Source organism: Corvus cornix, chromosome 2 (assembly GCF_000738735.6).
Source record: "Corvus cornix cornix isolate S_Up_H32 chromosome 2, ASM73873v5, whole genome shotgun sequence".
In the NCBI taxonomy this organism is placed as follows: Eukaryota; Metazoa; Chordata; class Aves; order Passeriformes; family Corvidae; genus Corvus; species Corvus cornix.
In genome coordinates this window covers 128,648,051-128,673,765 of record NC_046333.1, presented here as the reverse complement: position 1 = coordinate 128,673,765, position 25,715 = coordinate 128,648,051, and the positions used below count along the sequence as shown (strand labels likewise).

Below are 25,715 nucleotides of genomic sequence, written 5' to 3'. Positions count from 1 at the left end.
GCCACTCTCGGCTCCGCCCCGGCCCCGCCCCGGCCCCGCTTCGGCCCCGCCCCGGCCCCGCCCCGGCCCCGCCCCGGCCCCCCCGGCCCCGCCTCGGCCCCGCCCCGCCCCGCGCACGCGCGCCGATCCACCGCTCCAGAGGTTGCGCGAGGCCAGTAGGCGGCGCCCTCCGCCGCGTCCCTCCCCTTAGCCCGGCCCGGCGCGCGTTATCGCGGCGGCAGCGGCTCCCGGGATTTTCTCTCCCTGGCCCGGCCTCGTCCCGGCTCGCCGGGGGGTGCCGGGCGGAGCTCCAGGATGTGGAAACTGGTACCCGCCTCGGGAACAGGTGAGGCAGCGCCAGATGCCGCCGCCGCTCCGGCGGGCTAGGCCCGGGCACCGCGGGCCTCTTCCCCGCCCCGACCGGCGCCTGCGCGGCTCCCCGGGTGTGCCGGCGTGTTGGCTTCCACAGGGCTGGCTCCAGCCGGGCTTGCGTGTCCGTGCTGCTTCGGGCCAGTGGTGATCTAAGTCCTCGTTGCCCTGGGCATTCGTCCACGGCGAATCGTCCGTATTTCCCTGGAGCACTGCAGACCGCAGCGCCTGTTAAATCTAGTTGGGCTTTTCGAACCTGTGTGGGATGTCTTAGGGTGCTGCAGGTTACAGAGTCCTGCATTGTAATACCTGGAGAGTTGAGCTCTGAGGCAGCAGTCAGTCTCAGAAACGATGTTTAGCTATTGTACTGATGTTTCAAAGACTTAACTGTTGAGCTTCGTGGTGTTTCTTGGGTGCAGAGTTTTGAAACTAAGTCGCCCCTATACTTCACGTTTCCTTGTTCATATGAGCTTTAGTAATAGGTATCATATAATACATACATTTTTTCCTAAGTATTTATAAGGACACAAAACAACTGCGTCCACTCTGTATTTCCTAGTTCACTGGGAGGAAATTTTGGATGTTTATTTCCTGGTGGCAACAACACCTAATCTTGTTGAAATGAACTGACTTACTGCCTGGAGAGCTCTTGAATGAATCAAAACACTCGTCATTCTATTCAGAATGATCATTTCTGCACAGTTCATATTTGGAAAGTTATTTGCCCAGGGTTGATAACTGGAATTTATCTGTATGTACTCACTTTCATCAAGAAACATTTTTGTTTCTGTTGACCAGTGGTAGCACACCTTTGGGAGGGAGTCAAGCCATTCACTGGGAAGCTACCATGGAGTCCAGGTGACAGGTACAAAGCGTAAGCTAAAGCATAAAGATTGGTCAGAAGCTGAACTTACTAAGTATCAATTTGATTTACATGCATATTTCTTTACATTCATTAGGAGGACATTTTCCTCTGAACCTCTTAATCTGTTATGTGAATAAATAATATAACCTCAAAAAATTATGTACCCTTGCAAAGGTGTTTTAGAAAACCTGTCTTACATTGTGTTGTGGTTTTTTTTTCTTCCAAATGTCACACTTAATCTTCAAGAAAGTATTGGTAAAAATATATTGTCCTTGAAGAAAGTGCGATGCCACTTTTGAAACTGCTTTATTTATGGTAAAATCTATCCTTTTATAGTGGACAGAGCAAGGGAGCAAGAAAGAAAGAGGTTTTCTCTATAAGGTAAATGCATAATTTTAATCAGCCTAATCAGCATCACAGAATTCAGTCACAGAATATTCTGAGTTCGAAGGGACCCACAAGGATCACTGAGTCCAGCTCTTAAGTGAATGGCACAGATGGGGATAAAACCTACAACCTTGGCATTATTAGCACCATGCTGTGAGCATAAATGATGCATGGCAAAGCTAAGACTCAGATGTGCTACTCACTTCTCAGTGTCTCTCCTATGTGCTTCAGGTATTTCGGTGTTTTTTGTAAATTGATATTTTTCTGGTTTTTGTTTATTTTCAGGAGAGCCATATCGGCTTTTAAGTGGCGTAGAATATGTTGTTGGACGCAAAAACTGCGCAATTTTAATTCAGGATGATCAGTCTATCAGTCGAAGTCATGCAGTTCTGACCGTAAGTCAGCCTGAAACAAGTCCTGTAAGTAGCCACCATTTTACTGCATTATCAGTGCACTGTGGGGATAATTCAGGCTGCTGTGACCATGCATACTCTCATTTTGCTCTTACCAGTTTTATGCTTGGAGTAGAACCGTTGATAACCTGTCTTTTTTTTAAATCTTGAAGTTTATTTCATTTCCTTTACGTTTGTTTGCTTTTGTTGAGGAATTTAGAGGCATAATTTTAGTGGTCCAAGCTTTATTTTATCCCAGAGTGAAGATTCACTGCGAATTTGTATTAAAATAATCACTGCAGGAAAATTATGCAATTGAGTTTTATTACATAGGCTACTTTTAGGTTCTGGGAAGTGCTTCAGTTGTTTTACTGCAGACTTAGTTTCTGTTTCATTTCACATCACTAATTCTCTATATGCTTAGGACACAGAAAAGTGTACCAAGGAGAATTAACAATCAGCAATTTATTGTTATGACATTTATGGATGTTTTGAAGCCAGTTGGCAGAAATTTCATTTATGTAACCTTCTATAGTATGTAAAATAAAATATGTAAAATGTATTTTTTCCTTTAATACTGCAAATATTGAGTGAGTCCAGTGGAGGGCTATGAAGATGATAAGGAGACTGGAGCACCTCAGTTGTGAGGAAAGCCTGAGGGATCTGGGCCTGCTAGGCCTCGAGAAGAGATGAATGAGAGGGGACCTCATCAATGTCTGTCAGTATCTGAAGGGAGGGTGTCAAGAGGATGGAGCCAGGCTCTTGTCAGTGGTGCCAAGCAATAGGACAAGAGGCAATGACAGAAACTGGAACACAGAAAGTTCCACCTGAACATGAGTAAGAACTTTACTGTGAGGGTAACTGAGTGTGTTGGTTTTGCATGGCCTGGTTTTTGGTAGCAGTGGAGCCACAGAGGTCGCTTCTGTTAGAAGCTGCTGGAAGCTTCCACTATGTCTGGTAGAGCCAATCCCTGATGGCTCTGAAGATGGACATGCTACTGGCCAAGGCTGGGCCAATTAGAGAGTTTGGTAACGCCTCTGTGATAGCATATTTAAGAAGAAAATCAAAACAAAGGGGGCACAGTTTTTCTAGCCAGGGAAGAGGAGGAGGTGAGAACATGTGAGGGAAACAACATGGAGACACCAAGGTCAGTGAAGAAGGAGGGAGAGGAGGTGCTCCAGATGCCAGAGCCAAGATTCCTCTACAGGCTGTGGTGAGGACCATGGTGCAGCAGCTGTGTCCCTGCAGCCCATGGGTGCACGGGGCTGCAGAGATCCACCTGCAGCCCGTGGGGGAGGTGCCCGTGCCAGAGCGGGTGGATGCCTGGAGGAGGCTGTGGTCCAGTGGGAGACCCGGTGGAGAGAGAGGGCCCTGCTTCCAGGCTGGAGCAGCCTGTCCTTGGAGGACTGCACCCTGTGGAAAGAGAGACCCACAGTGCAGCAGTGTTTGGAGGACTGTTGCCTGTGGAGGTAATTCACATTGCAGCAGTTTTGGGAGGACTGCTGCTCATGAGGTTGGAGCCCTGCCAGAGAAGTTAGTGTAGAGCTGTCTCTGGTGGGAGGGACCCCACTGGTCTCACATGGGGAAGGACTCCTTTCCCTGAGCAGTGAAAGTAAACCTAGGATGGCGAACTGACCCAAACCCCCATGCCCTGTCTCCCTGTACTGGTGGTGGGAAGGAGGGAGGGGTTAGGGGAAGAAAAGGTGTTTTAAGGGCTTATTTTACTTCTCATTATCCTCCTCTGATTTTGTTAGTAATAAATTTACTTTGTACCTTTAAGCTGAGCCTGTTTTGCCCTTGGAGTGTTTTATCCCAGTCCTTATCTCAGCTCATGAACCCTTTGTTAATTTTTTTTTGCTCCTCTGCCCAGCTGTGGCAGGGGAGGGTGAGTGAGCGACTTCCATGGGTGCCTGTCATTAGGCCAGTGTAAAACCACGACACTCAGCATTGGAACAGATTGCCCAGAGAGGTTGTGGATTCTCTATCTCTAGAGATACTCCAAAGGAGCCTGGAGGCCATCCTGAGTAATGTGTTGTAAGGAAACCTGCTTCAACAGGCAGGTTGGATTAGATCACTCCAGTGGTCCCTTCCAACCTTATCCATTCTGTGAAATAGCATGTAACTGCATGGCACAATTTCATAAAAACAAACTAACAGTGTTCTCACTGGCTTGTGAACTGCTTTGGAAATCAGTGTCTAACCAGAGATGCTGGTGTCTCCATGTCCTGCAATTTGGGGTAGACTAGCATTCCTCATGGAAGGAAATGCGAAAAACTGCTCTCAGGTGACTTTAGGCTTTTACTTACCATTCAGCCCAAAGCCCAGGATAGGGCTGAGTGGTAGGTAAAAACATAAATAATAAATCTCAGAGCCTTGCTAAATCGCTCTAGCTCAGGCTTTGGGCCAATGAAGGGCTGCCATGCACGGTCTCCAGAAAGACAAAGTGTAATCTCCAAAAAGACCAAGTGTAAGAAGCACAAAAGTTCTAAAGCTAAAAACATGTGTATTTTTCTCTCATTTCTTTACAGTGAAAAGCAGAAGATGAATAATTACATATAGAAAGCCTCATTGTCCAAAGTCTTTATTTAAGATGGTATTTTGTGGGCTGCTTCTTATTTATCTATCGCTTTGATCCACAGTGATAGTAACTTGTTTCTGATGAAGCTATCTCATTCTGATAAACTATAATGGCTTATTTATGTTTATTTTCAGAGTCAGTCTCTCTCAGTACCTATATTAACAGTAAGAGATACATCTAAGTATGGTACCTTTGTTAACGGATCAAACCTCAATGGTACTTCAAAGTCTTTGCAGTCTGGTGACAGAATCAACTTTGGAGTTTTTGAGAGCAAGTTTAGGTAAGTGCTTTGATTATAAAATACCAAGTAAAAAAATGGGCTTTTTAGAAGAGTATTTTAGCACATCATTCAACTTTGCAAGTGATACAGCAATGATGAAATTTTAGAAAGCAAAGGAGGTGACTAGTATTTTGCCTGTGTTCCACACCTGCTTCTGAAATAGTTTTTCCATTTTATTTTTATATAATTTGTTTTGACACTGGGAGGTTAAAATTGTAGTTAGAAAAGCAGTGGCATTTTAGAAGATAATGTGTCATGTACAGTGAGTATTTCCAGGCTCTCTTTAGGCAAAAAACAAAGTCCTACACCAGATGAGAAGAAGGGAGAAAGGTTTAGAGTCTGTCTCAGCCCTTGTTAGCTGTTTGTAATGTAATGAGAAAAGAACTGACATTGCAGGAGAATGTGAACCCAACCTGCTATTTTTTTCCAAATTTAACATGGTAGCCAGTGCTGTCTGCTTATTTTTGGGAAGCAGTTCTGGAAATGAAGTGACAGATAAATAGAAAAAGTCTAATGACCATTAAAATCAATGTTAAAGTAACCAGAAGGTGACTTTGTGCCTTAAAATTTTATTCAGTTTGATCACTGCTTCTGGTATTATTTATTGTTATAAAAAGCTTGGCATTCTCTTCCAATTACTACAAAACTATTTTTTAATATTTTAGGTAAACATACTGAAATATGATACAGGCATCATACCACGAGACCAGATACATCGTGACTGTTGTACTAGGAAGTCTACAAAGTAGAAAGAAATTTAAATATTCTAAAAATGAAATAATGGAATTTGATATGTTTTGAATTTGATGTGGAAGATCTAAAATATATGTAAAGCTTATGGGCAGGGATAATGGCAATGTTAGGAAATGTTACTTGAAATTGCATTCTATGACATGTATATTTTAAGTACTAATCTGTTGCTGAACTGTCCTGTTGAGCATACTTTTGCTTTTGGGGACACACACTCAAATTTCTTTTGATATTCCTAGACCTTGTGCTATTGAAGTGCTAATTCTGTGTGAAGTCTGTAAAAGACCCACAAGTCCATAGAAATATTTCAGACATCAGGTCAAATTGTCATTAATTTTTCTGAATAAAAATTAGTATTTTCTTTCTTCAGGAAAATTTAAATCAGGAAGATTTTACTTTAATCTAGATTAGAGTATGGGTCTTTTTATTTTTTTTCCTTCAGATTTCCCTGAGATAAAAATGTGATAGTTAAGTCGGCTCTGTTCATCACAATGATTGGTTGAATTAACTTAAGCAGTTCTCTTTTACTTGTTCTTTGCAGAGTGGAATATGAACCTCTGGTTGTCTGCTCCTCATGTTTAGATGTAGCTCAGAAAACTGCTTTAAATCAAGCCATCCATCAGCTTGGAGGTCTTATAGTGAATGAATGGACAAAAGAATGTACCCACCTTGTAATGGTATCAGTAAAAGTTACTGTTAAGGTATGTTGAGAGTTTTCCCACTAATGCCAATTAAATTCTAGACCTGTTCAAGTTTTTTCTCTACAAAATGGTGGTAAACTCTTCTTTTTCCAAGTTCAGAAGATGTGTGTGTCAATGGGAAGTTGAAGGGCAAGAAAACAAAAAAAACAGTTTTGAAGACTTAGTGATTTTCATCAGTTGCCTTCTACGTTTTCATAACTTTAGTCAAGACACCAATTAAAAGCTAGGCTGTTAGAAGCAAAACAATCCCAGAAGCAAAAATAAACTATTGTGCATTTGTTTGTGACATTTTCCACATCTCAGATCTTAAAAAGCTAATGTCAGTTGAACCATATTCTATCTGAACTTTTTCCATGCAGTAAATTTGTATTTTCTGGTTTTTCAGACTATATGTGCTTTGATTTGTGCTCGACCAATTATAAAACCAGAGTTTTTTTCTGAATTAATCAGAGCTATTCAGTCCAGGCAACAGTTGCCAAATCATGGAAGGTAAGTTGCCAAATGATCATATTTACTGTGTTGCAGATGAAATTTATGGGAGTTAGATGATAAATAACTGCACATTTATCTGATAATTTTTGTCATAATATGTGATTCACAGTAATTTTATTTGTGGAGAAATGCTTAATATGATTGACATTTTAATATTCTAGCAGTTTTATTGTTCTCATCCCTAGAATTATAAAATGAGCTCTTGGAATTGACTATATGCTTAGAGATGTTACTGTCTCTAAAAAGGAACTTGTTTTGTTAGTATTTAAATGTTGCTTCAAACACTTCCGGGAACTGATACATAAAAATAAAGAAATTACACTTTTATAAAAGAAATTGTATCAAGTTTATTTCATTAAGCAGATGTATTTTCCCAGAGTGCAGTTATTTACTGAGTTACTGTAAACTTTGATCAGACAGAGTTAGCCTGACCCTCGAATTCCCTGAAATAGAAGAGGTTTTTAATTATCTGTTAAGAGATGAAGCGATACTAATATGCATTAGAATAAATAGAATATTAGAATAAAATATTTATTGTTTTCATGGTTAAATTAACTTCAAAAGGGAATTCTTAATTTGGAATCAGTAAATACTGCAGAATAGCTCTTCTGGTTATTTTCTTGATGTAAGAAAGTGTGAAATAGTCTGAATATTGTATGTGACAGTTTCATCTGAGCCCATATTACTACTCATTTTACCTTGAAAAGGAGACAGTGGTGTTTTGCTTGGGGATTGTGGTTGTTGGTTTTTTATTGTACGAACACATGATTTATGCAGGTAAGAAATTTCTGCTGTGTATATACATTCATATGTGCATAAATATGCATATATGTTAGGAAATGGCAATTTATTTTCTTTAGTGAGTATGGTGGTAGCCATAGGTAGAGTAGTTTGAAGACTGAGGCTGGGTGGATACTAAACAAACTGCTGGTGCACATGTGGAAATAGAAACAAAACTGGAGAGGATTCACAGTGAGCTGTGCTTATTATGTGGTAAAACATATTTCACAGAATGTGACACTACCTTGTTAGAAGAATACAGATGCCAATCTGGAGCAATTGGAAGGAAATACTCCTTAGTTTCTAGATGCTACTTTACATTAGCAGGGTTTATGTAATATGTCAAATCAGTCATCTGTGAGTGGCTTAAAACTCATTTGTTCTTCATTTTTGGAAGAAAGGGAGAATCTGAATTAATTGTAACTTTCCCTTCTACTTCTGCATTGTTTTCTAAGGATGTAAGAAAACTAAACAAACTGTTTAGTACTCTCTGAAATACTTTCCTGGGAGATTTTTTTTCTTTTGTAGAGCAGATCATACAAGCCATCAAAAGCTAGTGATTGGTTGTGCAACTTGAAATTTGTTTGGTTGAATATTACCTGATGGTAATGCTGCTGTTCCTGTCTGTTACAGGAACGAGTAAACTGTGTCTTTGTCTCTTGAAACCAGGGCGTGTCCATTTAATACAGAAGTGATAATACAATTGAGCTTTTAAATTCTCCCTAAAAAAGAAGCAGATGGGTATGTTTACATTTCTGAAATATTTTTGCTAACTTTCAAGATCCTGAGAGGAGCTGAACCGGCTAAAAGTTAGTGACACTAGCAGTATATACATTATGTAGCTTTCAAAGAGAGTTCTGCATCAAGCTAGATGAAACAGCTGATGTAATACACAGATCTATGTTTAAAACAATTGGTGTATTTTAAATAGGTCATGTTTTATGAGATGTAGCTTGTGGGAAGATACTGAAAATTTACTTATCAGCTGTTTTCATTAAATTTCAAAAAATACTTCTAATTTTGATAGGGAATCTCTATATTGTGCATTGTAGCTAGAGCTGACCTGAGCTGGTATATCCACAGGGCCCCGGACAGCTTGGAGCAATACTAGTTTGGGTGTGAAATAGGAAAAGTATGTTGAGATGGCAATACTGGGTGACACTATTAATTAAATCTTTACTATTACTGTAGAGCTCGTCCCTCCCAAAAAATCTAGGGAAACATTGTCTTAAAGTTCAAAAGAAAAAAACAATTAAAGTATCTTTTTTGTTTATAGTAAGATTTCATGTAATTGCAAACCTGCAGTTCCCATGTGAATGTGGAATTTTTTACGGTGTTACCCCAGTCCTCTGGTACTCTCTGACAACCTATGCGAGGAAGAACAGTAACTGAAGATTTCACAAACGGCTGCATAAGTGCTGTCCTGTATGAAATAACGTGTTTTATTACTGCAGTCCAGTGTCAATAGTGCAGGGCTTTGAAAAACAAGAAAAGTAACAGAGTTTTTAACAGAAATTCACCAAGAATCAAAATCTATTCACTGAGAGATTCAAGGTTGTAGAGGATCTTTTCTGGATGATAGTGTTACTATTAACAGCTTATGAGGCCAGAATATGAGGAGCACTTCAGAATCCTGACTGAAAAAGACCATTGCCTTTTGAGCTTAGATCAGCGTTGGATAAGAGTTTATAATTAAAATCAAAGGTTGATGTTTTGGGGTATTATTTGGAGACAATCATCAGTTAAAGTTGTTTTCTGAAATTGAAAAATGGAGCTTTTAAAATATATTTATAAAGAAACTATACTCCAGTTTCAAAGTAGTGAAAACTGCTGTTTTTCTGTTTTTACTCATCCTTTCATCTTTAGCAATGACTTTGTCCCTTGTATTTATCTTAGGTTAATCACTGTCTATAGGATCTGGTATCAGAAGTCTTCTGGCTTAATAACTAAAATCTGAATTGCCCTATTTCTACCTTAAGTTACTAAGCTTTATCATTTCTATTCAATTTCAGTGCAACAATATTTTTGTAAACAGCTTTGAACAAGCTGCTGAAACTGATCAAATACTCGTCTTTCAAAATCTGGTGGATTTAGGTTGCTTAATTTTCATTGTGTACATAAAGCTTCAAGAACTGATTGTGAAGAAGACATAAGAACGAAGATTACTGAAAAGCCTGTAACTATATAGCACATTTTAGCCTATCATAATTGAATTGGGTATTTGGATGAAGGAGAAAATTTATGTGCTTATTCTTGTGTTCAGTTTGAAATATATGAATGTTCGCAGTGTTTGAGGAATGTCTTTTTATTTACAGATACTCGATTTTTTTTTTCCCAGAACTTCAGTATTTCAGCATTTCATGGAATATGTTTCTTGCTTAGAATCTGCCAATCTTTGCTGTTAAACTGAATTTCATTGGTGTGTTTCAGCATCTTTTTTTTTTCCTGCATAGTAGTATGAGAAGGATGTATAATCAGCAGTCAAAATAAAGATAAGTAGTTCTGTGATCAGCCAAACTATGTACATAAACAGTTATTTGGGCACAGATATGGTATAGTTTGGTTAAAATTGACCTATAGTTTCCCTCCTTCCTGATATGTGCCTTCCCCTTGCTCTGTCAGAACTGCTGTGGTAGGGAATATGTGGCTCAACGATCCTGTAAGTATCTTGAAATTATCAGTTAGATGCATATCCTGACTCTAGAGGCTTTGCATGCTCTGGGCATGCCATCATTAACTGCAGCTGTGGTCACAGGCTGTGACAAAATTTAGAGCTTCAGGATAGAATTTGATTTTTGCCTAAAATGTTTCCCAGCTAAACTCCTTCTCATTTTGCCTGTATTGGACAAAGCAGTAGAGAATCTGCATGATTAATCCCTTCAGTTCTCTATCCCACCAGCAAGCGTACTTGTCTGCTGTCATACTATAGGCTGTTCTCAAGTGTGGCGTTACACAATTTCTTGACACAGTAGAAGAGAATGAGGGGTGACTGCTCTCACCACGTGGAGGGTAGAGGAAGCAAGATGACTAATTTTGTGTGGAGTTTTACTGTTATCTGGAGTAAGTGCAAAATGAGGTGGCAGTCTCATTTGTCAGTATTGTTTGTAAGAATGTGGCTATGTGTACAGCAGTTTGGTTGAATACATTCCTAAAAGTGTTTTCAAAGTTACTGAAGTCTTGGTCTTATCTTCGATGTTGAGAAATTAGGGGCTCTGTTTCTTCTTAATAATCTCTTGAAAATTATTTCTGTAAGTAGTTTTAAGAGAGAAACACAGTATTTTAACTTCGGAACTTTAAACCAGAAAGGACTATGAGTCAGTACTGATAAGTGAATGTGAATTTTGTAACTTTCATTTTCTGTTCTTGCAGCTTTTATCCTCCAGTTGATGAGCCTTCCATTGGCACTGAAAACCTGGATTTATCTGAGCGTCATGAAAGGAAAAAAATATTCAGTGGAAAAACTTTCGTATTTCTAACCGCCAAGCAGGTAATCAGGCTTTACATTGCAAAAATATTGCAGGGCTAGCTAAGCACAGATTTGTTCACTCTGAAATCATACTCATTCTGGGTTCATCAGGAAAGAAGGATTTCTGTGTATTTATCCTACAGTACAGTGGCCTAAGCAAGATAAAATATAGAGGAGAAACAGAACACATTACATCTGCAGTAATGCCTCAGTGAGAAGCCCTGTGCTGATAGTTCTGTATTCTGATACTTCTAAACTGACTGCATTCTAAGATTTTTGTTTTTATTTGCATTCTTTTTTTAGCACAAGAAACTGGGTCCGGCAGTTATTCTTGGAGGAGGAGAAGTAAAGTTGATGACAGAAGGAAGAAAAGAAATGCCTTTACTACTTTCTCCTGAAGTTTGTGTAGTTGATGTGGGTTTGACAAACTCTCAGATCTCAGGATCTGACTCTCTGAGAAACTGGACTGATTCCATTCTGACTATCTTGGAAAGGTACAGCATTGTTCTCTTGTACAGCAGTGCAGTAATTTCAGAACTGTTACAGAGACTTGGTCGTGGTATTTGCGTACATATTTAAGCAGGAGACTGATTATAAAGAGGACATTTTTTCATTGTTCTAAGTAGTTAGCAGAGTAACTAAAACTTCCTGAAGTGGGAAAGAAAGGAGTTGGCAGTTCGTGAGGATTTGATGGAATTTCTGTTTTCTTTTCTTTTTATTATTTTTTTGTAGAACTCAGTTCTACAAAAATTCATTGTAATGAAACTGCTTTAAAAATTACAGACAGCAAGTAGTTTCTCTTCTACTATTTAAAATAAGTTAAAATTAATATATTATAAGAATGCAAAATATATCATTTATGATATTGCTTTAAATATATGTATTTCATCAAAAAGAGATGAGATGGCACCTTGAGGTCATGTGGTTCATTGTTATGTAATTATTTGTATACAGTGTTTTTGAAGAACAGCTTCTGTATAATGAAAATTAGTTTTTGTTTTGATGATAAGTTTTGTTTGAGAGGGCAGACTGCATATATTATAGATGTTAGGATTATCATGATGCCATTTTATTAAAACAGTGAAACAAAATCTCAATCCTTAACACATAAACCTAGTTCCCCTCAATTTTCCTTCTGGGTAGAGAAGATGGTACTCAATCTCTCCTCATGGCTGTAGTACAGAAGATGGGGGGTGGTGGGCAGGGTGCATGACTTGTAAGAAATGGTCTCAAGTCTCTTTTCACACATTTTTGAATTAGAGGTAGAGTATAATTGGTTAAATTCCTAAAAATCTGGAAAGAAGAGTGTATTGGCCAGATTACTGGAGCTAGACAGTGGCTACAGCAGCAGGAAACATGGGAGTTCATACATGTAGAACATGGCTATAATGAAGGATAATTGTGCTGACTTACTGTATTGGGAAAAACTGTAGTGTAGGCTGATTTTTTTTTTTGGAGGAGGAATGGACAGTTTTGTACTATGCCATACCTGTGCCCATGTGCCTATTTGTCTTTGAATCTGTACTGAAAAACTTTTTTGTTTTAATTTTTATATTGACAGCAAGAATCTTAGGGCTGTTCCAGAGGCAGAAATTGGATTGGCAGTTATCTTCATGTCTACGGAAAAATACTGCAACCCTCAAAAGCAGCCTGCTTCCAAAGGTAATTAGAAGAAGGGTAGTAATAAATTAACAGCCTCAAAGAGGCAGTATTTCTTTTTGTGTAGGAGCATCAATTACTAACGTTAAAGTTGTTCTGTTTTGCAAGACCACTAAAAAAGAGTGACATTCTATGAAAAATGTATAGGACTCCAAAGAGGTAATTGGTCTTTAATGGTCTTGCAGTAAATTGCAATGAAGATTATATGACTCCTAGATGTAAATAAAAAAGTAGATCTAAAACTAGCCTAAAAGGCAGACACATAGAACAGTGACCTTGAAAGGAAAGGTACTTGAAAAACATCTGAAGTTCATATTTTTAGTGACCACTGAATTCATATGTATGTGGTAGTTTGAATTCCATGCTATTCTGTCTTTTCATAAAAGACTGGGGTAATAGGGAAGTAAAAGGTGAAAGTTAGAAATCAAGAGAATAAGAATGGAATTAATTTATTAAGGCTTGCTTTTTTTTCTTTTTTTCCTTCTGCACAAAACAGAATTTGCTTTAGGAAAATACAATTACCTCCCACACAGTTCAAAACTAAAAATAATCTTTCCATAAGAAGTTAAGGCAATGAGACATGATTGCTGCATTTGCTGAAGTAGTAGTTTGGGGGTGGACATTCCAAGTCTTGACTTGAAGCTTATATTTGCTAATGCAGTAGTAATAAAAGTCAGACAGACATTTTGAGAGACAGAAAAAGGTTTTTGTCTAATTCTCTTTTCATGCCTCTTCATGTTGTTCTATATTTTGTTGCTATAAAATTTTCAGAATTATGTTTTATAGATTGTTTTTGTTCTACAAAATGTTGTATCAGGTAGAAAATCCTACCGTTATTTTAAAAAGCAAAGGAAAAAACCCATAAGTTTGTCTTTATATGTAGGACTATTACTTACTTAAAAATATATTTTGAACAGAGAAACACATACACGCAGTACTTCCAGAGACCTGAAAAATATTTTGGTTGACTGATATTCTTGTATGAATAACTTGCGTATGATCTATTGCCTGTCCAATTAGTTTAGAAAATATCACAATATTAGTTGTCAGATTAAGTTTTAAGATTCTGATCCTTCAGACACTGCATGAATCAGAAATGCTGATTCTTATTTCCAGTCTGAACGATTCAGTTGGATAAAAGTTGTCTGAAATTGCGTAAACAGACTGTATATCAGACTTTTAAAGGGAGCTGTGTTTACAGTTGAAAAAACTCGTATCCCAGATACAATAATCACATTAGAGATCATAAAAGAGTAAGTAAAAGGAATTTTGTGCTCTGACAGTTTTGCATAAACTATATATCGCAGGATATATATTTTATTTTTTGCATGAAATGTATACCACATGATTTTTTAAGTACATTTTGTATATACTGATATATGATTTCCCTTTATGCTTCATTTTTATTTAAGCATAATTCCATTACTTAATCAGTGGAATATTTAGTTAAATCTGAATTACAGAATATGGTCCTTTAGAACTATTTTTTCAGGTTTTTTTTTTAATTAATAAATCTGCTTATTTTTAAATTAAAATTGCTTTAAGACCATTTTACAAAGATCTCACCTGATCAGGTAGTAATGTGTGATATCACGTGCAAAGAAACACAGCTTTGACATTAACCTTCTAATTCTTCTCTTGTGTTGGTCTTGCAGCTGTATCTGAAAGTTTTCCTGCATCAGCCGTTGTAGGCCAAACCATTTCCCACAGTTTGGCTGTGGATGAAACCATAATGCCAACTGCTGCAGATAGCAGCACATTTTACATAGCTGATACAGAAGAGCAGACATGGTAAAGTATTCATAGAAATTTCTAAGCTAATACTTGCAAATAAAACAATCTTTTGTGGCAGAGGAACTGTATCATTGCCATGGGCAAAGATATACAGTGTTAAAAATGGCATTTACTAAATTGTTGTCACTTGTCTGCAGTGACATAATTTTTGCTTTTGAGTGCTAGATTACAGAAACCATCCCATAGGACTTCGATGACTCTTTCAAATGCAAATGTAGATGCTGCATATCTGTCTTGACTTTCTGAACTGTCAAAAATTTTCAAACCATTTCACAATCATAAAAATATATTGATCATAGCAGATTTTACAGTTTGTTTTAGCACATTGTTTGTAAGTTTATTCAAAGTACAGGTATAGCTTTTTTAAAAAGTGTGTCTCTGATTTGATGTGTCTTTGGTAACTTCCTCTGTGTCATTTAGTATTTTTTTTTCTCTCTAATCTAGTATGGAGATAGAGAATACTTCCCAGGTGCATAGACAAGGGAAAATGGCTTTCCAGGATACAACTGCCATAAAGAAAACCAGTAGCACAAGTGGCAGTGTAAGTGCAGGAACATCGATGCCTAGAGGGAACAGAACATCTGGGTTAAGTGAAAGAAGTCAGCCTGTCTCACCATCTAAAATTGCAGAAGCTGGCAAACCTCGTGAGGGTGCTTCACGTCACCAGTCGAACTCAATTACAAATTACTTCCAGGTAGCTAGAAAAAGGTACGTTGAAGTGTTCTTGACATTACTTCCCTTGTTGGTATGTTGGTGCTGTTTCTGGAAAATTTCAACTCAAGCAATGTACTTTCAATCTGACACATACTTAAAAAGGTAATTTTTAGATCAAATTCCTAGAATGAAAAGGTTTTCCTTGAGGGAACTTTAAATTTCACAATGCAGTCTCTAAAACCCCAGAAGCTGTTATGTTGTGGGTACAGCTAATCATACTCAAAAATGCTTTTGTAATTTCTTTCTTTTGTAATTTATTTCTGGCTAAGGGAAAGAGCTGAAGAAGAAGAGACATCTGTACCCAAACTAGCAAAATTGGAGGAAAGGTCATTGCCTCTTTCCAAATGCACTGAATCCACAACTTCATCAATCTGCAACAGTGAAGCAAAACAGCATCAAAAGAAAAATAACATCCTGGACCCAAACCCAAATTTTGCAGTAGAAGACATGGGTGTAAAGCTTATGAGGGAAAGTGGCAAGCTAACGAGTGATAGAACAGACACTAAAACCACTTCTAGTGAAAATCATGCACCAAAAAAGAGAAAGGAATTAGATGATACATCTGAAGATACAGAAGCACTAGAAATTGTGTTTAGTGGAGATCTAGACTGGGAAGATCAAATGGCAGATCATGACCAGGAAGCTCAAGGTAATGCACGAAAAAAACAATGTTTGGAAGCCAAAGGAAGCAGGATTCAAGAAGTAAATGTAAATCAGAGAGAGGAGAATAAAGTATTGGTAAGTTTTATATCTTCTTGTGTGCCTGATCTTGAAATCTGCAACTCTTTTAGGAGGATGCAGTTAGCTTTTTTAAGGAGGAGGCTGCCGGCATACAGGAAGTGGCTTTGTAAAATTTGTTTGCTTAAATCTCATACATCCATTGTGGTTCAGACTGACTAACCTGTTACATGTGAACGTTGCAGTTTTACACATACCTAAATGTTTTTTCATTCTTCTGGACATTTTTTCTTTGTGAATTGAGAGCTGCTTGTATTCTGAATGCTTTCTTTTTTTTTTCCGCTTTATATACTGTAAGTAGAACAGCAGAATGGTCCAAGAAAAACTTCTCATATTGCTTGTTGCTGTGTTAATTATAATGGTGTTATTTATACTAAGATACTACTAAATTATCTTTATGTAATTAATTTTCTAAAGAAACTTCTAGCTGACCTCCTCTGTTGAAAACCACAGTAGTGTCCAAGATCTTCCAAGTCAGAATCTTTTGATATTGTGTGAAAGATTGTTAAAATTCCTGTATGAGAAATTTTAAAACAGAACCCAAAACAACAGCAAACCCAAAACACAGCTTGTGTTTTTGTGATTAATTTTCTGGTTTTGTTTTTGACACTAAGGGAATTGTCTAAGAGATATGAAGAAAACAATACCCCTTGAGTCAAAAGTGGTTACTTTGTTGAAAAAAAAAAAAAGGAAAGCGGGTTTGTAAAGCAAAACAATATTGAGAGATTTAGACTATTAAAAATACCATAGGAATAAAAGAACAGGTTTATTTTTGGTTTATTTAAAATATATGTATTAAACCTTACTGTCCAGTCCATTTACAGTGTAGGCAGTGTTTAAATGTTTAAAAGTTTAATTGCATGATTAACTGGATTTGCAAAATTCCTTGGACCACATGATAATTAGTAATTGTCTGTGCATCCTTAGGTCAAACCAGCTTGACACTTTGTTGATGCTTTACTGGAGCTTGCTTCTGGTGAAGTGTGAACTTTAACTTCATTATAACGCTCTTTTGTTGTGTGCGACTAAGAGGCACACGTTGAAAGACAAGTCCTATAATTTAGAGAATTACGTTTCTTGCTTTTTATACTATCAGAGAGTAGGTACTTTTTGTTAGGTCTGACCATACTGACAGACTAAAATTGGTGCTTGGAATAGTCTATTGAATTTTGTTGTGGCTTGGAAAGTTTTTCTAGTCTAACTTCTTGTCAGGGTTCTGAAGGACAAAAAAAAATTTCTGTGCAACTTAACTAGTACTTTAGCAGATAATGCACTTAAAGTTTCTGCTGAAAAGCAGTCTTCTAATAGTTTAATAATGACCTACTTTATTAATGTGAAATATATTTCCAGTGGACTAGGAAGGAGATTTCATGATAAAGCTCCCCAGGCAAATTTGATGAATATTTTCTCTAAGTGTAGATGTGCCTTGTGTATCTGGCAAGACAAAGAATGTTAGCAGTTGACTCAAAACCTACAGGATGCATAAAGCTGATTTGATATTTTATCAACTATTGAAAATAATTGTTGTAATGCCAATCTGGTTTTAAACTATAGGACAGAATCAACCTGCAGAACTTTCTTGTCCTAGTAATGAAATGTCCTTTCTGCACACATGTACACTTCAAATATCAAATTGAAAATGCTACTTTTTATATTCAAAAGCTTTTATAGTTTTCCAGAACCTGACAGGACTTTGAAGATTGTACAGATGGACAAAACTTCCTAGTGTATAATAAAGAAAGAAAAAAAACCAAGTGAGCAAATAATAGTGATTTTTTAATAGAGAAAGCCTCCAACCATTGTTACAGTGTGCGTAAAATCATAAAAAATCTAAAGTACAGGGCAGTTTCTCTTCTGTCTAAATGTTTATATTGATTTGTATATGTTTACTCTACCGTAAAGAGCAGAAAACAATTTTATGTAATTAAATTTCCATTTCATTTGAGCTTTATATTTAAAATAATTTTTAATCAAATAGAAAGAAGATGAACTTGGATCAGTTCTAACTTCAGAAACGAGAAGTAATATTAAGCAAGAGTCACCAGACTTAAGGAGCGAGCTGATTGTAAGTTTGAACAGTGAACTTTAAGAAGCATTACAAAAATATATCAAAATTTTGATTTTAAGAACATAGTATTTCTGGATCCTATTTCAGGGTAAAGGAGGTTTGGAAGATTGTACTCGTTAATGTAATCATATGTAAATTTGAATAGTGCAGTCTAACTTACAGACCGTGGGAAAAAAAGAGCATTTGTAGTTCATCTGTGTGCTTCTGTAATGGCTTTTGGGTGGATACTTAAGGTGACTGAAACTACAGGTAATTGTATTAAGCCTTCAATGTGGTTAATACTTGTACTGATGTTTTTCTTAGATTACTTCTTAAAGACCTGCCAAGGATGTAATTTTGTCTGCTCTAAGATCACAACTAGAATGGAGGAGTTGGACCATTGGGAAAATGGATGTGATATACAGTGATTAACATTAGATAGTGTGCTAATTTTTTGTAGGTGAGATGAAGGAAGGAGAGAATTGCTTGCAGTGGCAGTGAGGCAAAGGAGACTAGGCTGAATGAAATTGAAAAAAAAAATTCTGAAGAGATATTAAAGTGTAGCCAGTCAACAAGGGGCACAATAATATTTTTTCATCTACATACAAAAAACAGCAGAAGAAGAGGTATACCACAGTGCAGGGTCAGCTGAGATTAAAGGACTTACAGTTATACTTTGCTATAAAACCACTGTACTGCATATGGGCTGGAGCTGTCCTTGAACATAGTTTAATGTTACTTGTGAGCTTATCCTGCACCCAGACTTCTTTTGAATCTGCATAGTTGTAGTCCCAGGCAGCAAAGTGTTCATGCAGACTTGCTCGCATATGAGCATTCTCATGGACAAGAATAATTTGATGCATTGATCAAATTCAGCTTATAGCCCTAGAGTTGGCCGGGTAACTGTGGGCTAGAATTGAGATGTTCAGCCTTGTCTTTTGTGAAGTATTTAAATACATGAGAAACAAATTTACTCTATTCATGGTATATAAGAAAGCTGAGAAGTTCATACATCTTCTTAGCTTCTAGCACTACTGCTATTTCTCCTCACTGTTTCTTAAACCTAACTTTTGCTCAGCTCTGCTCACAATAATTTCTTTACAGTTTGTACTGTTAGATACGCTGTATGTCTATTCGCACACTTGAATGCTTCTTCCTTTTTCTTCCCACATAAGAACCACAGCAACCTGCAAGATGACTCCAGCAGTCTCCCTAGCAGGCTTCTGTTGACTGAGTTTAGATCTCTGGTTGTCAGCCATCCAAGACAGAACAGTCGTCTTACTGGAAATACCAACTATGGGGGAAAGAAAAATTTCAAAATGTTCAGAAAGGTTAGTGTGTATTTTAAATGGTCACAAGATGGCACTATTTGAAAATATTAAAAAGTGTTGCCTTCAGATTGTAGAAATATGTTACTAAAGATTTTTTATAAATTGATAATAACTAAAGAAAGAAACAATTTAAATACCATATTATACTGTAAACAGATATTTTGTTAATTGACTGAAGAAGTACCAGGTTGACAAAGGCTTACCCTGTGCTACATTATTTAGATACTTGTAGTGCTTATTCCAAGCTATTACTTGGAATAAGTCATTTAGTGATGGCTACCATAACTTCTGGTTGTACCTCCAAAAGCTAGCAATTCCACTTCTCCAAAGACCTATACATACAGTGTAGGCTGATTGAGAACCTTCCATTTTAACTAATAAATTTTGCATTTCTACATAGAACTAAATCTGTATCATACAAAAGTAAGGTGATTGCTTGCTTGGGTCCGGAAGACAATTGCAAAATGATTCTTAGTGGTCAGTGTAAAAGTACCACTTCAGCTTATATTAAAAATAAAATAAAAATGAAAATCATATGATACGACTAGAAAGGCATTTTAGTAAAATAAGTGTGACTAGAATGTGATTACATAGTACTACTTCCTGGGAGTTCCTGGGAGTATACTCTCATTTTTAAATAATGTTTTAATTTTCTGATAATATTTTCCACCATTTTGTAACAGATGCTTATGCAGGCTGACAATAAAATATAAACAGTTTTTAATCGATATTTCAAACTCCATTTAATGCACTATCAAATTTATTTAGCATATTTAACTTATGAGATGTATTTTTTGTTTTTCTTTTTGTAAAAGGAGGGAGTTAACAGCTTTCTGTAAATGGTTTTTTAATTTCAGTCACTTTTGAATATGATTTTTGAGTGTTATTCAAAGAAAGACTGGCTTACTTTCTTCTGTGATATCTGAATAGACTTTCTGAATTTGTTAAAATGGATCTTTTACTTGCACTATGCTTGCCTTGTAGTTGTAAGAATTTATTGTCCAACAGGTAGCTTACCCAGGGGCAGGACAACTTCCACACATTATTGGAGGATCAGATTTGATTGCCCACCATGCTAAAAAGAATTCAGAGCTAGAAGACTGGTTAAGGCAAGAAATGGAGGTAAGAAATTATTTTTTGAATACGATCAAATAAAAACTTGACTAATGTAAGTGGTCATACCAACCTGTGATCATTACGGAAATACTTCAGGATTTTATTTTTTAAATAAAACCTCAGTTAGTTATCCACACATGCTCATGGGAACGTGTACAGTAGTAAAGTCACTGAATGTCAGAGGTCAGTGGTAACACTCATCTTTATCTGGTTATTTAATTTCATTTTGCATGCAACACTCATCTAGTCAGAAATATTTATATAAAGTGAAATCAATAACCTAAATGAGATTGATCTTTTGATGAGTGGAATAAGTGCTGTGTAAACTTGTGACTTGTAAAAGTGTGACAGGGAGCTAGAAATAATTTCTTTATGGTTAGCTGTGTTTAAATACTTGTACAGTACAGTTGATAGTCTACTCTTGAATAGAACAGAAAATGCATGAGTAAAATTCTGTTGGAGTATACTCCAATAGAAGAGATGTAATAAGAATAAATTCAATATTTTTTGTTTTGTGCAAATCCTCACCTTTATCTATAGAAGTCCTAAAAAATATTTTATCGTGGCAGTTCTCTGGCACTTTCATTTTCTGATAGTATCCTTAAAAATACTTGCTGATGACTCATATTGTTTCCACAGCCTGATTGAGATCCAGTTGCATCAACACTTCTTATCTCATTTTTTTTTAATCCCTGAATATAGATAATGCTAATTAAAATTCCCTTTACACACAAATAATCAGATAAAAATTTCTCTACTTCTGTAATGGGGCTTAAAGCCCAAAACCCCACATTTCTGGCCAAAATTGACATATTTCACAAAATATTCCATTTAATTAGTTGGTATCAGTAGCGAAATTCGAGTAGTGAAATAACTTGTCTAATGTGAATATGCACTAAATGGAGTCCTTAGAGAAAACTTATTTCCTTGGTAAAACTTTGTTAGTGCAGGAATATTGTTTTTCTAGTTTGTTCACTAGAATTACCCTTAACAATCAAATATTAAATAAACTTTCTCAGGAACAGGACAGATATGCAAGAGAAGAATCACTTGCTGAGGACCTCTTTAGGTAAGAGTTCTATGTTTGTACTTAGAAACGTTTATTTTTTGCATCACATCTTTTTTTGGACAAATTTTGATTTTGGAAAAGACTACTTTGACTATTCTTTTCAAAATTTAATGTATACCCATGTATAGAATATAGGCAAAGTGATTCAGTAATTTCTCTGGAAAACAAACTCTATCCAGGCTTCATTTAACATGGAAAATGGGTGGAGGTGAGGTGGAAGAGATAACATGAAAAGATGTTCATGACTGTCTGTGTCAGCATCTCTGTAGCGAGTCACAGACAGGGTTGAAGCTGCTGTTGTTTTGGTGTGAGGTTTCCATCATGTATCATCCCCTGCTCCTATCTGCTTTATCTCCCCATTCCTCCCTTGCCCCCTCTTCCATAGAATTTGCTGTCCAGAACACATTTAAGCATTAGAATGAACGCGTTACAATGCTATAACAATAAAATCAAATAGATGTTTTGAGAGTTAATACAGGGGCCTCATTTTATTTAGCAAAAATTTCACTACTTTCTATATTTTTCATGTGAAGAAGCAAGTGACCGGTGTTTGACTTCTCACCTGTCATGAATTTGCCTAACAGCAAAAGCTGCGCATTTCAGTAGAAAAATGTATATTGTGAAGGATTTTTTTTTTCTGAATCACTATCAAACAAACATGATACTACATATCAATACCTGTAAGAGCCATTCAGAAAATCCTATTGCATTAACAACTTGCTCTGTTAATTAACAGTTAATAATAGAGCATTTCTTTCAAAGGGTATACATTAAATTTTTGAAGACTGAGTTGGATAGTAACAACAGTGATTTCTACTACCTTTCTAGCTGTGTGGTGATGTAATTTGGCTCACAAGTTGTCACATCTTCCTGTCTAAGAGAAGAATCTTGATGAATAAGAGCAGAATTAGTGAAAGTAAAACTGCCTGATCATTCAGCTGTGTCTAAGTTATTCATGCATGAATACAAAACACATCAGAATTCCAAAGAAGTGACAGGATTTTGGGAGACAAAGCACAAATGGAAATGGCCAAGGGATAGCAATGTCAATTTGAGTCAAACTATAAGCATATTGCAGTAAATCAGGTAACTACTTAGTATATCCAGAAAGTAGCTCTAAATTTCTAACAGTCAATCAGAAGCTGTATAAAGGGGAAGGTAGGGCAAGGATCTGCTTTATGTAGGAGTAGGAAGCAGCAGAAAGGTTTTTGAATGAGTTGTGGCCAAATGTACATAAATGTAAACTTACAGGATCCCTTTCCCCTTCCTCCTCTTTGTTTTTTTTGGTGTCCTTTCTCAGTAAAGAACTTAGTGTTGGGACATTAAAGGCTTGGAGAAGCTTGTTCATACATCAGATTTAAAGGCTGTAAGTAGTTAGGAAATACGAAAATTTTACTGAAGGTTATCTCTAGTTCATACACAGGTTCTACCTTAGGCATCCTTCAGTCCACTTGTAGTAACTGCAGTTAATGATAGGAGTGTAGTCAGAGAAAGGACTGAACACTTGGCCATTCTCTTGTTATGAATATATAATAAAGCTATTTACATCACATTGTATATCTAGATCTATATAAACTTTGAATATCATTGTTTTACGTATTAGTGAAAAATTTTATTTTTTTGTTGCAGATACGATCCTAACGTGAAAAGAAGAAGATAAATTGTGACCTGGATTTACAGTGTTTCTCTGGCAAAACCTGTTTTCTGTTCCTTAGGTTTCCTGGTTACAGTGTGTATGACGTTCCTATATATGACCATCTGAACTATGTATTATTGTAAGACATGTTTTCTAAGTCTTGCTTTTATTAAAGAAAAAGAGAAGTTCCTTTCACTGCTTGGTACTTACAGGTTGCACATTTTCAAGACCGTCCCATTATTCACTTCAGAGTAATGCTTAGTAAAATACCATAGATACTTAGGATTTCATTTTAGGCTCTTTCTAATGTTTGTTTATCACTACTGTATTGGGAAAGAAAAAGGAAGTTAGCATCAGGCTATTTTTTCTCTTTTCAGAAAGGCTTTGTTAACTGGGTATTTTCAAGGGTGTTATATTAAGAATTGAAAATCTATTGAGGGTGAGATGCAACTGGTATTTGATCATGATATGATATGGTTGATATGATATGATCATGATATGAGTCATAATGAATCACTTCTCCGTGGTTCATTATGTAGAGCATGTACTATTGTTACTGTTACAGAAGATCTTGGAACTAAAAAAACCCAGCTTTTTGTTGGTTTTTTGCTTAAACATACTTTCATTTACACCTTTAAATCAGTGTGGTTGAATGTTCATTTGTTAAATGAACTTCCAAGCCAGACAAAGTCTTCAAAGAGCTGTTGCACTCCAATTTGGGATTTTAAATTATTTGACCTATTTCTTTTTTTCGTGCCTTTACTTTTTGCAATCACTGTGTAAAAATATGGCCTTCAAAATAGGTCAATTAACAGGGAAACAATTGCTTGTTTGTGGATTAGAAGAGCTCATTTTAGTAATCTGAGAACTTGCAATTTGTGAGATTCCCCTGGAAGTACAGGGAAAAAAACTTTCCGGACCTCCTGCTCAGCTGTATGAAGCCATCACATAGCAATAAAGATGGACAGTAGCTTTATTGCATCCTCTTTCAAGAGGGAGGATCTCTTTCTTCATGTGAGGAAGTAATCTGGTTGATGTAATTGAATTGACACAAACCAAATTTCTTCCTCTGCCAAGACCTCTGAGCATATAAGGAAGATGAGCTGCACTGTTTGAAGCTGCTCCATTGTGTATCAGATCTAAAGAGCAGCATTGCGAGATCTGTGTATATCAAGATAGCAAATGTGCTGAAGTCAACATGGTTGAACCATGCAGAAAATATTTGGTCTTCCAAAGCCAGTGTTTTCTCATGTCTGTCTTGGCATCTTCTTGCTGATCAGCAATGTCCAGAGTGATACACAAACTGTAGCCCAATACTTCTGAGTTCCACAAAAGCTGTGAGAATGTTTGCATGAGGGTACATCTAATCTTACCCACCAAATACCTTTAAAAAGACTGTTCTTAAGCAGTTAAAATTCTTTCTGGAGGAGATGTACTGACTGTTGCACCCTCAGTTGAGTTTTTCTACTATCACTGAGAATTTCCAGGTTTTCTGGCTGAAGACCTGGTCCAACAGAGCTCTTGTAGACTGCTGAGGTTTTTGATTGTTGTTACTAAATTCAAGCAAATAGCTTGGATAGCAGAATATCAATGGACAAGATTCTTCAGAAAGGTTGTAATTAAAGCCTTGTTTTTGTAAAAAGCAACTGGATAATTTCTGAAGTGAAAGGACAAAACATGAAATGTATAGGGGCCTTCTACAAGAAAGTAAAGGCTGAGTCCTTTGCTGCTCAGACTGCAATCAGCTAGGGCTCAAGCAACCCTGCTGATATAGCTGAGAGCACTCTTGTTCATGTTTTATGATTTTGGGCTCTTCAAATCCAGTTTCCCAGACAGCTGAATTTACCAGCTTTGATACTTTTATTTTTTTAATTTAGTGTTTAAGAGTTTCAGCTCAGAATATTCTAACTTGAGGGTCCCTAGTAGGTGATACAGTGTGGTTTGTAATACAGTTTCAGCTGCTGTCCAGTTGATGAAAAGCCTGCCACATTAGTGCACCTGAGCTTCTGCTATTTCAGTATAAAATTATGCTTGCATTAAAAAGTTTAGACATACAGACCTCTTAGCTATGGCTTAAATTGTAACTCTAAATTCATGTAACATGTCCCATTCATAATTCTGAAGTCTTCCTTCCATTTTAACTTATTTTCGCCATGATTTTCAACTCAGGACATTAGAGGAAACATGCTTGTTGGCTTACTGGTTTGGCCTTCTGTTACTGAAATTTTTGAGGTAGATGATAAAGGACATGATTACACGATCCAATAAATTTGAACATTCGATAAATTGCATCAGTATCTACCTTATCCCTGGAGCTAGTGCATTAACTTCACCTGGTATTTCCTTTATTGTACAGAACATACTGTTACAGGCTAACCCCAGTAGGCAGCTAAGCCCCACTCACACATTCTCCCCCAGCAGGATGGGAAAATTACAGAATAAGAAAAGAGCAAGAGGGGAAAGCTCATGGGTTGAGGCATTTTTATAGGTAAAGCAAAAGCTGTGAGCACAAGCAAGGGCAATCAACTTAGCATTCTGCAGTTCAGAAATTTTGCTGTGTGCTCCATTTTCA

The 25,715-nt window shown here is 36.8% G+C and overlaps 1 protein-coding gene across 2 annotated transcripts; it reads left to right on the top strand.

The window, feature by feature from the left end:
- Positions 1-158: 158 nt before the first annotated feature.
- On the top strand, positions 159-23,354 carry NBN (nibrin). Of its 2 annotated transcripts, XM_039548284.1 has the most exons (16): positions 160-325; positions 1,886-2,019; positions 4,705-4,850; positions 6,142-6,301; positions 6,687-6,790; positions 10,943-11,060; positions 11,343-11,533; positions 12,601-12,701; positions 14,354-14,489; positions 14,937-15,200; positions 15,476-15,944; positions 17,923-18,009; positions 19,167-19,322; positions 20,331-20,444; positions 21,458-21,507; positions 23,137-23,354. In XM_039548284.1, the coding sequence occupies exons 1-16, from the start codon at positions 295-297 to the stop codon at positions 23,165-23,167; spliced, it is 2,292 nt and encodes a 763-aa protein (XP_039404218.1). In that variant the 5' UTR covers positions 160-294; the 3' UTR covers positions 23,168-23,354. The 2 variants fall into 2 exon arrangements, with proteins under 2 accessions (XP_039404219.1, XP_039404218.1); XM_039548285.1 differs by lacking the exon at positions 17,923-18,009 and having other exon boundaries at positions 159-325.
- Positions 23,355-25,715: the final 2,361 nt, after the last annotated feature.

What these genes read in the sequence shown, in the direction of transcription:
- NBN (XM_039548284.1), top strand. Translation starts at nt 295, where the DNA reads ATGTGGAAACTGGTACCCGCCTCGGGAACAG. An exon ending in GGTTAAGGCAAGAAATGGAG is followed by an intron (nt 20,445 to 21,457) that starts GTAAGAAATTAT and finishes AAACTTTCTCAG; the next exon opens with GAACAGGACAGATATGCAAG. An exon ending in CTTGCTGAGGACCTCTTTAG is followed by an intron (nt 21,508 to 23,136) that starts GTAAGAGTTCTA and finishes TTTTTGTTGCAG; the next exon opens with ATACGATCCTAACGTGAAAA.